The sequence below is a fragment of the Mya arenaria genome, chromosome 10, assembly GCF_026914265.1.
Source record: "Mya arenaria isolate MELC-2E11 chromosome 10, ASM2691426v1".
NCBI lineage: Eukaryota > Metazoa > Mollusca > Bivalvia > Myida > Myidae > Mya > Mya arenaria.
In genome coordinates this window covers 71811006-71824630 of record NC_069131.1, presented here as the reverse complement: position 1 = coordinate 71824630, position 13625 = coordinate 71811006, and the positions used below count along the sequence as shown (strand labels likewise).

The following is a 13625-nucleotide window of genomic DNA, read 5'->3' as shown; positions in this document are numbered from 1 at the left end:
TGTGAGTTCAGACAAAGAGTACTGAATACTCCTACAACATATAAAAGGACCTACTGTGGTCCACTGCAGGTATAGCTTTGTGAGTTCAGACAAAGAGTACTGAATACTCCTACAACATATAAAAGGACCTTCTGTGGTCCAATGCAGGTATTGCTTTGTGAGTTCAGACAACGAGTACTGAACACTCCTACACCATATAAAAGGATCTACTGTGGTCCACTGCAGGTATTGCTTTGTGAGTTCAGACAAAGAATACTGAATACTCCTACAACATATAAAAAGACCTACTGTGGTCCACTGCAGGTATTGCTTTGTGAGTTCAGACAAAGAGTACTGAATACTCCTACAACATATAAAAAGACCTACTGTGGTCCACTGCAGGTATTGCTTTGTGAGTTCAGACAAAGAGTACTGAATACTCCTACAACATAGGTATTGCTTTGTGAGTTCAGACAAAGAATACTGAATCATCCTACAACATATAAAAAGACCTACTGTGGTCCACTGCAGGTATTGCTTTGTGAGTTCAGACAAAGAGTACTGAATACTCCTACAACATATAAAAAGACCTACTGTGGTCCACTGCAGGTATTGCTTTGTGAGTTCAGACAAAGAGTACTGAATACTCCTACAACATATAAAAAGACCTACTGTGGTCCACTGCAGGTATTGTTTTGTGAGTTCAGACAAAGAGTACTGAACACTCCTACAACATATAAAAAGACCTACTGTGGTCCAATGCAGGTATTGCTTTGTGAGTTCAGACAAAGAGTACTGAACACTCGTACACATTATAAAGGACCTACTGTGGTCCACTGCAGGTATAGTATTGTGAGTTCAGACAAAGAGTACTGAATACTCCTACAACATATAAAGGACCTACTATGGTCCACTGCAGGTATAGCTTTGTGAGTTCAGACATTGAGTACTGAATACTCCTACAACATATAAATGACCTACTGTGGTCCACTGCAGGTATAGTATTGTGAGTTCAGACAAAGAGTACTGAATACTCCTACACCATATCAAGGTCCTACTGTGGTCCACTGCAGGTATAGTATTGTGAGTTCAGACAAAGAGTACTGAATACTCCTACACCATATCAAGGTCCTACTGTTGTCCACTGCAGGTATAGTATTGTGAGTTCAGACAAAGAGTACTGAATACTCCTACAACATATCAAGGTCCTACTGTGGTCCACTGCAGGTATAGTATTGTGAGTTCAGACAAAGAGTACTGAATACTCCTACAACATATAAAGGACCTACAGTGGTCCAATGCAGGTATAGCTTTGTGAGTTCAGACAAAGAGTACTGAATACTCCTACAACATATCAAGGTCCTACTGTGGTCCACTGCAGGTATTGCTTTTTTGAGTTCATACAAAGAGTACTGAATACTTCTACAACATATCAAGGTCCTACTGTGGTCCACTGCAGGTATAGTTTTGTGATACTGTTGTGTCTACCATTTTCAGTAAATTCGTTAATTGTCCGCATTAAAGTTAAAGTAACTAAAACACCATATTTACAATAAAGTTAGTGCATCATGCATTCTATCAATAGAACCTTCATTACAGGATGTACTTTACACATTTTCTCCAATTAACAATGTTATTCATTTTAATCAGATCTTCAAAATGTATCGTTTACTGGCTAATTTAAGTGTCAGACCTTGTTTAAAGAAATAACCGTTTTAGTTTAGAATAAAGAGAGATATATCCATTTTATCTAATATAGTTCTTTGCAGTGCTGGTGTAGGACGAACGGGCACATACATTGCTCTGGACATCCTGACGAGGGAGGGTGAAGCTGAACAAGCGGTTGATATCCCTGGATGCGTGGTCAACATGCGGCAGAATAGGCCGAGCATGATACAGACTTGTGTATAATACATTTGTTTCGCCGTACTTCTGTTCAAGCACATATGCACATATAAATGATAGCTAGTATTCTTCTTGGCGTTTTAAAGCTGACAGAGATTATATTTCATATGGTGTGTTTAATTCATTTTCCTTTTCTGTCCTGTCATTGTCATAGATTTTTATGAAATAAAATAGTGTCCTGATGTGAATGTTTTCGTGCATCAGCAATAAAGAAAGGAAGTTATTTTATTGTTTTAATCATTTAGTTGTTACGCCTTGTCATGGGTTATACTATCACATTCATAAATACATGTTTTAGTTTCTGTATTGCCATTTTTGTAGGAGCAGTATCAATATCTCCAAAAGGCCGTTGTGTATTCTCTGACTTTCAATTGTACACCGATCAAGGCTGAAGACTTTCAGCAATACATGAAGACAACAAAAAGAACTGACCTAAACAGGCAATTTCAGGTAAGTAGATATAAAATAGAAGCTTAACTTAATCCTTATAGGTCAGCGTACAGGGACGGGCCAGGAATTGACGTTAGAGGGAGCGTTACTTAGGGGCGCAACCTTTTGACATGTGTCCCTCCCTAAGAACCGAAAATATATGTCGTAAACTATTTGGATGTGTGTCTGGTGTTACTTTCTCATGACCATTGTAACAATTTGTACATAGTCAAATATGGTGCATTTTGGGCATGTTTTATTACTTTTCTTCTCCGATATTGATTTAAAATGAAAAGCTGGACGATTTGGTGCGCCCCACCCCCTCTAAAACCGATAGTGTCGTATCTAATCAACGTTTGTAATTATACCATCCTACAATTGCTTTTTACATGTTAGATGATATAACATTTCACATTTTAACTACCGTTTATGAATCCAGATAGTATCATGTTTACCATGTCTTTAAACTCATGTTTGCAAAACAATGACGAGTTCAAATACTTTACAGCAACTTCAGCACACCGTTGAACAGCGATCGAAACAGGAAGCGAACGCAGTCGTAAGAAACAAACAGCACTTGGCTAAAAATCGAGCTAATGCAGATATACCGGGTGAATATTTCCTTCTTCCTTTTAGTTCTATATAGTAATTACCTAGATTATTTACATGATAACAGCATAAATAACAAATAAATGCATTGAAATCTGCGTCCGAATATCGTGACTATTATCTTTAAACGTAAATCTAGACAAACCCTATTGCACGTAATATAATTACACAAGACAAAGTACATTCATTGGCATACAATAAAGCGCACACATACTTTTGATTTAAGGTGATGAAAACCGACCAAGACTCCACTTAGGGTTGGCAACAGGATCTTCTGATTACATCAATGCTGTGTACATACATGTGAGTGAAGATTTTTTAATCCCCACGGAGTGGGGGAGAGAATTATAGGAATGCATTTCGTCCGTCTGTCAGTTTGTCCGTATGTTCGTATGTCCATCTGTCTGTCTGTCTGTCTGTCCGTAACATTTCGTGTCCGGGGTATAACTTATTTATGCATTGATGGATTGCCATATTACTTGGTGCAAATGTTGTCCTCATTGAGACGATGTGCAGTGACCTTAACCCGTGTCCATACATCAAAGGTCAAGGTCACACGAGACATTTAAAGGCCAGAGTACACATGCTCATGTCCGCGCTATAACTTAATTATGCATTGATGGATTACCATATAACTTGGTACGAATGTTGTCCTCATAGAGATGATGTGCAGTGACCTTGACCCGGGTATCCAAGAATATTTAGGTAACCTATCAAACAACTTGTATTTCCTATATTCCTACACTTGACCAGTGGTTGTGTACAATTTTAGTCAGATTGAACGTAGCAGGTTGGCAGAAAATATACTAAAAAACAACGGCGGGGGATATAGCCGTCCTTTGGACTGCCTTGTTAATTTTGCAGTTGTTCAATATTATATATATATATATATATATCAATCTTTCTTTCGTTTGTATATTACTTTGCCCATATACTATACCTGAAAGTTACAAGCGTTCATGGGCATACACACTTGATGATGTATTGATTTTCAACAACATTTCCCGATTATGTGACATTCGTGTGGCTTTGAATCAAATATATGTCAGAAAAAGATGCGTTTAGCTTAGGGATTGAACCCGGAACACGCTCTACCAATATCTTAAAATCAAACGCTCTACATACAGAGCGAAAAACTCACGTAGTCTCGGACACATAAAAGTGAAGTGTTCACATATAATTGCAATTCAAATCAATTTCTTTGCTTGGTATTTATATTTTTAAAATATTAGCAGTTGAACAGTTTTGTGATGGTTTTAAGCAGCCATGACAATCATAGAAAATAACAAATATTGTTTACACGACAGTAAAAGTGATTCAAATAAGACCGACGAGATCCAGAATATTAATTATAATTATAACTCAATTTTTGTCTTATTTTTTTTCAATGTAGTTATTGGGGTTTTCACTTTTAAAGTATTATGATATGCTTTTGTCTTACATGCAAAGTAAGGAAAGTGATGTTAATGTTTTCCCTCCTTCAGAGTTTCAAAGAAAAACGCCGATTTCTGGTTGCACAGACCCCGTTGCCAGAGACCGTTACTGACTTTCTGACATTGGTTGTCCAAGAAAACTGTTCATGTATCGTCAGCTTTGAACCAGACATGGACAAACAAAGGGTAAATAATACACACATTATTTCCTTACTGGAAGATTTAATTACGAAAATATAGGAACAAATAGAGTAATCGAACGTTTAAACATAGATCTCGTTTAATGGCACAGGGTCAACGCCAAAGACATAGAATACAAAATCAAAATAATCACAAAAAAGAAGCATGGAACAACAGCACAAAACTCCACAAACAACTCACTTCATATATAATATAATTATAAAAATAGTGGCGTTCATCAAATCAACGTTGAAGCTAATCCAAAATGTTAAATTCCTTTTAAAAGTAAATAATAGTATATGACCCTTTCTAACAGAATGTTGGAATTTACTACCCGGCGGAAAACATGCAGGCGCTACAGAAGGGGTCATTTGAAGTCAGCTCCTCACGTGAAACGAGAAAACGACATTATGCAATGAGAAACCTTACGATACGACATAAGAGTGCTACAGGGGTAATATGAGTAACAAAGAAGTAAAATTATCATTGTTATCTCTTCATCATTCGGTATTAATGTCCATCAAATGATGGAAAACATTTTTGCTTGCGACAAAAATACGACCATCAAATGTTATTTGAAATGTGTTCCGTGAGACAACAAATGAGCCGCTTTTCTTTTGTTCAAAATTACAGTTGAGCGCGTATTAAGAAACGCAATATATGCCTGAAATAATGAGGATTGAACTTAACAATAACTGTTTTCATAGAAACTGCCTTTATTTTTAGCGCCCTTCTGAGAAAACTCTGTCGCATATGCAGTTCACTGAGTGGGATGAAGTGAAGAATGTCCCTCGTTCTATTGAACATTTCCTTACCTTTCTAAATGATGTGGAGGAAAAAGGAAACAAAGATAGACCGATACTTCTTCATTGTTTGTAAGGCTTTATAGTCTTGTTTTACTTGAACACAAAACTTGAACTCTACGACGTATATATCAGCTTATCTTCACAATCGGGCTAAAATGACATACAAGTGTATTTTTCAAATGAGCTCCATATTTTTTCCATACTCAAACATTTTTTTAACTAAATTGATTTTTTATATGTATGTAATAATTGTTGATAACAGTGATGGGGCAGATAGAACGGGTCTGTTCTGTGTGGTGGCACTCCTGCTGCAGAAAATGGCCATAGAACACGAAGTTAGTGTTCTTAATGCTGTCAGGAAAGTCAAGGCCATGCGACGACTGGCTATTCCAAATTTGGTAATACTTTCGGGTCTTTCGTTATAAGAATTTATGTGAGACGCCCTCGCTTTCACGCGTTGTTAAAATCGATATTCTTTATTTTCAATGGTGCGCCTTGCTCTTAGTTTAAACAAAACAATCATTAACATTTGTGTATTAAAATGTGCATAATTATATATGATTTTATACTTTTACATATCATTTGTTGTATTCTTTAATGAAAACCGTAGAACAACATGTATTTGTCTGTTTTCAGGACCAATTCATCTTCTGCCATGAGAGCGTCCTCGAATACTTGCGAGCCTTTGACAAGGATGTGTATTCTAACTTCGCTTGTTCGAACGTGTAGAGATCATGGCTTATAAATACATCGATAACAAAAACTGTTTATGAACGCTATTTTCATACAAGAAAATACGTATTTGCATTTGTTTTTTCGTCTTCTTACTTATATGGACTCGCTCATGTTTATGTAAAATGCATTTTTGTATGAGCTTGTCTTATGCTTATGCTTTTTCGGATTCCAAGATAAAGACAAGCTTTTACAACACGTTTACGCCACTTAGACTGTGATCATTTGTTATACATTCAGTGATGTATTTGACATTTTGCTGTACATATATTATACTTTCATGTTCATATGCTTAAGCAATGTACAACTTTCTACGTTGTGTGTTTTGTTTGAGTAACAATCATAAGAACACTCAATACATAATTAAGGGAAATCAAACAGCTGACATATTTTTAAGAATGCCTGACTTCTAAAGAAAGCCAATTTTAAAGATAACTAACAGAAGTGTCGAGAAAACTATAAGGTTACAAGATTGTCAGAGTTTTCCTTTAGGTATGTGTGAAAGTTGCAATGAGCTCTGAATGTTATCAAAACAGTTGTTTAACTAACTTGATCTTAATTTATTGTTTTGAGTATACGTGACTTAAGGATCACCGGGTCACAATACAGATAATTCAGACAGCATTCTTACGTCATCCAATAAGGCTGCAGGATACCAAAACCGGTGGTGGCAAACCCTCTGGAATTTTGGACAATCTTTTTCTTCTGACAGTTTACCGAATGCCATATGGAAACTGTGCATCATTTAAGCGTATTAAAACTGGTATTGACCGTTCGTTCGTGTACCGCAAACTGCTTAAAGACCCACAGTTGACTGAAAATATAATTTATACTAACCTTCGTATGTTCAGTGTTGGGAACTAACACAGAAGAGAAGAAAGGTTTCATAGACGCTAATGGTTTCATACATAACCATGCATATATATAGGTGAAAAAGTATACTTAATATGTTATAGAACGTGTGAAATAGTACTATAAAAATAAAGACAGCAGATTTCTCCTGCTCATCAGACGGTGATGAAACGGGAGCAGTCTATCATTTACATAAGGCGATATGAGAGTACAATATATTTATCTTCTATTGAGTTCAATGTTTCTGAACAAACATATTTAAGGAAGAGATCGCGAAAATGCCAACACTATAGCTCTTATCTCGAATATACTAATAGTTTTTTAAGCGTACCCGGTGTAAGGCACAACTATACGGGAGACAACCTTCCCTTGTTCAACGCAGATCGTAAGGTGGAGTAGCCACTGGTAGTATTTGTATTAACGTATTGGGTATGACACCAGCTTTACAAAAAAATTAAATGCCCCCGTCCCCTCATATAAAAATAAAAATGAACAAATGAAGAATTTCGTAACTAAAGAGGAACCAATTTAGAAGATAATGGAATTCATCTCCAGTTTCATTCAGCTAAGAAACGATGCATTTACGATTATCTTAGTCCACCTACCCTTTGCAAGAGGTAAATGATTGTTTCATAATTTACCGTTTACAAGAGACTTTATACATGGGTTTAGCAATATATATTACACTTAAGACAAGAGAATAAATAGTTCCGTTCACACAGATAATTTCCACCATGGTTGTTCCAAATACGAGTACTAGCTGGGTCCAGTAAGCGCGGCTGTGGCGCTAGGAGGAGCTTTTTTAAATAGACCACATTCGTTTTATCCCTCCTGAACTGACACAACACAGGATATAACCATCAGGATTGTTTAGGTGAAAATTGTAAGATGACACACCTTGGTTATTGGAAAAATATATATTGTTATTCTAATTGTACTTGTTCCATCTAAGTGTTTAAAAATGAACACCGTATTTACGTACACGCTAATGTAATACACGTATTTCTGTTGCAACTCGTATATTTTATTTATGAGCCCGTCATAGTGCAAAAGTGGGCGGGGAAGATCAAAATTGAAACGTTTCAAAAGTTCATATCTTATTTAGTTTTGAGGAACAATCTTTTTTGGGAGTAACACATACCTTCTTGGTGACGTGTTTTGGGATAATAAAGAGTTGAACAAATTTTACAAAGGAATACTTTATCAGATCTTGGATCAAAAGGCATTCACATTCTTTCGGAAAAGTCTGTTAGCATTGATACTTTATTTTGTGTAAAAATGCCCCAAACTACAAAATCAACAATTTCTTGAGTGTTGATTTGGTAGTTCCGCTACTTTTAACTCATAAACATATTCATTTTTCATTATGACATTTCCGGGAAAACGTTGCTCAACTCCTTATTACAGTTTTCCATGTTGTAACGGATTTAAGAATTATGCTTGCTAAATATTGAACCTCAAAACTAAATAAATATTTTAAACGTTTTAAATTTGTGTCCTTTAAAACGACGTTTGCATTGTGGCCGACCCTTAAAACACATTAATGTAAATGTATCGTTGCTTTTTTACTATGACTATATACAAGTCAGTGACTGTATATATAATAAATGTGACATGAAATGTAGGGAGCTAACAAAGTACTTCGAATTTGAGGTGCAAGGAAACGTGAGTAACAAGTGAAACGATTCTGTATTAATTAAAACAAATTTTATTAATCAGAGTATTCACACATAACATGAAGAAAACATATACAATATAGAGAAAACGGATCATAACAAAAGATGAATATATTTTGAAATGTTCATTTGTAACCCCTAGATAAAGTACATAGTTAGTGGCGGACATTTTAACATCTTATCATGCAGACGGTACGAGGAGATTTATGTTGTTGAAGTATATAAAGTAGTGAAATTTAAGTTAACTGTGAAATATGATTTAGCTATTAGCTTATATGGAACTATTAAATAGCATAAAAAAAATTGACGGAAATTTTTACAGACGAGTTAAATTAACAGAACATTTGCTAATAGATAACAAATTACTATTATTAACAATGTTAAAGTAGTCTAAGTTTACTTTCATTAATCGAATACAAAACTCGTTGATTCTGTTCGCGAACAGAATGAGAAAGTTAAAAGGGCAGAAAGAGGGTGGAGTGGTTAGTTTAAATATACTTAATTTTAATATTTAATATACTCCCGGGGCCAAACCTTCCAATGAGCTTTGAGAAACGATTGATAGTGCTAAATATAACTTGTTTAGAGAATGAATACACTTCAGGGGGCGGGGGGAGTGACTGGGATCTTATCAGCTTTTCCACTGAGCAACATAACTAGTATAGTCATTCACTTCTGCTTAAGACTCGCATGACAAGATCAACCTATTATGGAAAACTAAGAAACAATTCACCACTCGTTAAGGCCCGTAAGGGAAGAGCATAATCGCTATGGGAAGTTAATAAGTCTAACCCTTTACCACTGTTAAAGATTCACATGGCATGAGCATACAATCATGGGAATCTCAGAATTCTTACCCTTTTCAACTCGTTCAGGCTCACGTTATATGTTGATGCTTTGGACATAATCATAGCAGCTACATATTTGTGTAGAAACATGAACCTAACAGCAATGGGATGAATTACGCTGTAATCGTAGTGCGGTGCATACTTTGTGGACATTTTAAGATACGTCTTGCAATAAAGTGCACTCGAATGGAAAGGAAACCATATTGGAGGCGTATTAATTTGAATGTACCTTATACGTTTTCTATAAATATATTTAAAACGTAAAAATACGTATATATTAATATAGAATCATCAAAAAACATACAATATGAAACCATTGTCAGCTTAAAAATTAGAAGACAAGCACCTAGAAAGAATTGATATTAATCGAAATACGAAACTTCGATAACAGACACAGAAACTAAAATTAGCAAGAAAATAAACTAGGTTTATGATCAAAGCTTTTTTCTGGCACCCGTGTAGTGTATTTAAGGAAATTCACGTTTTGCATTACCTATGGGCTTATGTAGTGAACATACAAAATAAATACTAATTTTAATAAAACGAAATAATAAGCTGGACTGGGCTTCATTGGAAGTTACTGTCAGAACGTAAGAAAACGGCAGAGAATGTGCTTAGCCAGAAAGCTGCAGTGATTGTGGGGATAGACTTTTGGACCACATGCAGTGGATATGCTTTCATGTTCATCTGCAACCCGACCTCAATATACGCAGCCATAGGTGATGAGAGGGAATCCACTTCTGTGCTTCTGAACCCAGATAAGACATTCTACGCCTTTGGTAAACAGGCTATTGAGAGGTATGCAGAAGTAGAACCAGAGGGGCATCAGTTCCACTACCTTTTCCACCACTTCAAGATAAAACTGTATGAGAGTAAGAAACTTACAAGAGAAACGTTCATCCTTGATCAGACCGGAAAAGAAATGAAAGCAATGGATGTTTACATCATTGTTTGGCAATACTTTAATAGAAGAGTTATGCAACAATTTGGGCAGGTGAAAAATGATCAATCAGTCCAAGCTGAAACAAATGCTGCAATGGAAAATGTCAGACTGGTTTTGGAACCGGAGGTTGGTGCTTTGTTTGCCATTGACGAACCACTTTACATGAGAGAGGACAAGTCAACAGAGAAGTTTCCAGTTGGACATAAGTACATCTTGACTGACCTTGGTGGAGGAACAGTTGACATTTGTGTTCATGAAATCTTCGAAGGTAGAAATATCTGCGAACTCTACAGTGCAACGGTTGACTTTGCTGGGGGTTACAGAGTCAACCATGAATTTGAACCGTTCTTTGTGAGATTGTTTTGGGCACCAGCATTAGAAATTTTCAGAAGGAAATTATTTGCTCATTTGTATCAGGAATTTATCCATAATATTGAAAGAAAAAATGCATTTTTTTGCATGATTCTCTCGTGAACCGCTATAAATCTTGAGAAGTTCTCATTCGTTTGCATTCATAGTTTCCATGTATTTGTATAAAACTGTTTGAGTCTGGAATTATTAATTATCTTCTAACAGGGTGGTGAATATTAGCACCTTTACTTTTAACGGTCATTTTAAGTAAATTGATTCAAGATTGAAATTAATGCAACGTCTGGCTATACTCCATCCAGCGCAGCAACTGATTGGCTTTTTCAGTGGGTCCTTCTGCTCTGCCATACCTTTGATGGGTTCATTATTCTATTCATGTTCATGGTTTAGTCAAATAGCAGAAAACGTACGTTCAGTTTAGTGTACAACAAACGTACCTTATGCAACACGATGAGCAATGTGAGGGGTTCTATGCTCTAGATCACCCATATCATGAACAGGTACAGGCACTTTACGAACATAATTTTGATGGTAGAAAGCAAAAACTGACCGGGACAAAAGACACAATGCTTACCCAAACAGCATGATAATACTTTCAAACAACAGCCTCCTCGACCAAAACGGAATTGAACAAGAGACACTTTCTTATCTTATTAATATTTCGGTATATTTCAAGAACTTTTACGGTCTACTTTTGAGGGCGTCAGTGTATTGCCTTCAGTACTTTGGTCAGAGGAATGCAATCTCTTTTCAATTAATAGCATTTAACTCAATTTGTTTCTACATAATTAGTTCCATTTAGCGTTATGTTTCAAAAATGTTCCCTTCATTACTTCTCCATCATCGGAACAGGCTTGTATCAACTGGCATATGTATGTTATCTGTCAAATGACTCATTTAAAACACGGGTAGATAACTGATTTTTTTATTACCTTTATAAAAAAAATAGGAAGGGTTACCATTGCGGCGATATTATTTTCCTGTTTGTGAAAATGAAATATAAATATGGCAGTCGTGAGTGCGGACTGTCATAAATTAAGACCTCGGTGAGTGCATTTTCAGTTGGATTACTACATAATTAGTGCCATTTAGCTTTATGATTTATAACTGTTTCTTACATTCCATCATCGGAACAGGCTTATATCAACTGGCATATATTTAGTTATTATCATTATATTTTTTTACTTTATAAAGTGTGTCCTTATTATAATAACGTTATTTATATTTGATAAAACTTAGCCTAGTATAAAAATAGCATATACTGTATAGGAATAAGCTTTGTTGAAAATTGAATACGTATTACATGTAGTTGAGTTATCCATGTCGCAGGGCACGTAAAAATTTATAAGATGAAACGTTTCAGCATAAGCATATAAAACCTATCATGTTTATCTGTTATATTGATAACTTTTGGATTATCTGAAGCTATTAAGGTAAGAATCGCGATTTTTCAATATAAAATAATTAACATCGATAGTATTAATTAAGGCCTATATTCAGTCTGAGTTTCGAACTCAGATTCCAAAATGCAAATGTCTATTTGATTAAAAACAAAATTGTGTTTAGTCCGATTTTACGCATTCATTAATCCATACTTTAGGTAAATTAACTATATGATATGATATATATGATAATTAGATTATTTAGTTTGAAACCGGTATAATTTTATAACTTTGCTTTTTGTGACTTATAGCGAGGATATTAAATGATATTGCAATGCAAATTAGCCCTTGAAGATCGGTTACGAACTTATACATTAAGCAGATCAGTTTGTTCTGGTGAGCGCCTAATTTTAAATAACTTCAGACAATTTTGGATCATTCCATAATGGGCAGCATTCCAGTCATATTCAAAAACAAGAGCTCTGTCTGAGACCGCACAGCCTTATAAAGTGCAGTTCAAGCGGGGTTTATATTGCATGTATTATTAAAAGTTTTAAAGAACATTACGTATTGAATAAAACTCAAATCCAAGGAGTAATTGTTAATATATGAGATTCTAAACTTTTATAATTTATATTTAATTACAGCAAACTACCCCCTCCCCCATAATTTAAAAAAAAAATAATCAGATAAAGTAATACTAGTTCAATACATTTCATGGTTTTGAACTCGCTCCCTTCTTTACTCTCCCGTTAAAGCTTAATGAAGTTAGTTCAGAAAATAACTATGTTAAAAAGGTAAAACTTGGGATATTTTTATGCATAATGATGTACCAATTCAGGTCTGTTACATTATAATAATTCATAATGTTGCAGCTCACGGGTCAGCATCCGAATATAACATTTCCGATCGTATGATGCAATTTACTGTATATGTAATGAATAGCAGGTTATACAATGTACATATGTAAATATTTGATATAAAAATAATGAAAATGTGAATTTATTGTTGATACCTTTAAAATAATGCACTTCTGAGCCTGAGTCTCAAACTTAAGACTCAATAAGTAAATATGAGCCCTGTTTTCTAGAGTTCTTCTTCTATATCACTGCATAACACGGCTATATTGTCTAATTTAGTTGCATTCATGTAAGGATAGCACTGCGCATGTCCATACCACGTGATTAGTTGAAGAATCCTAATATCGGCAATGCCGAAAATTTTATCACAGCTTTGTGTAAGTATAAATATCCAATTATGCTATTTTCCAAGCCCTTATGGACTGCACGTTAAAAGGGCTTCGTATGTCTCTTCATTCTGAACATACAAGATAAAATAATAATTATTGAAAGTCGGGTATGTGATAACAAAACATATAAGTCCAATGAGCTTTTTTCCGACATGATATATGCCATATGCTTCGTACGAATAAGTAAACAAGAACCTTTTTTCAAATCGGTTATATGATTACAAAAACATTAA

At 35.1% G+C, this 13625-nt stretch overlaps 1 protein-coding gene across 2 annotated transcripts in view; it reads left to right on the top strand.

Moving 5' to 3' along the window:
* LOC128205286 (receptor-type tyrosine-protein phosphatase alpha-like) overlaps positions 1-13625 on the top strand; it is a 37374-nt gene that overhangs the window by 11117 nt on the left and 12632 nt on the right. The window contains exons 12-20 of one of the 2 annotated variants that reach the window (XM_052906814.1): positions 1749-1884; positions 2206-2334; positions 2822-2924; positions 3149-3225; positions 4407-4541; positions 4852-4989; positions 5262-5410; positions 5604-5739; positions 5978-6848. The exons of the other annotated variant lie outside the window; for it this stretch is intronic. Of the exons in view, the coding sequence (XP_052762774.1) occupies positions 1749-1884; positions 2206-2334; positions 2822-2924; positions 3149-3225; positions 4407-4541; positions 4852-4989; positions 5262-5410; positions 5604-5739; positions 5978-6070 (1096 nt within the window). The 3' untranslated portion in view covers positions 6071-6848. Of the gene's footprint in view, positions 1-1748; positions 1885-2205; positions 2335-2821; positions 2925-3148; positions 3226-4406; positions 4542-4851; positions 4990-5261; positions 5411-5603; positions 5740-5977; positions 6849-13625 lie in introns of those variants that run through there. 2 annotated transcript variants of the gene reach the window in all.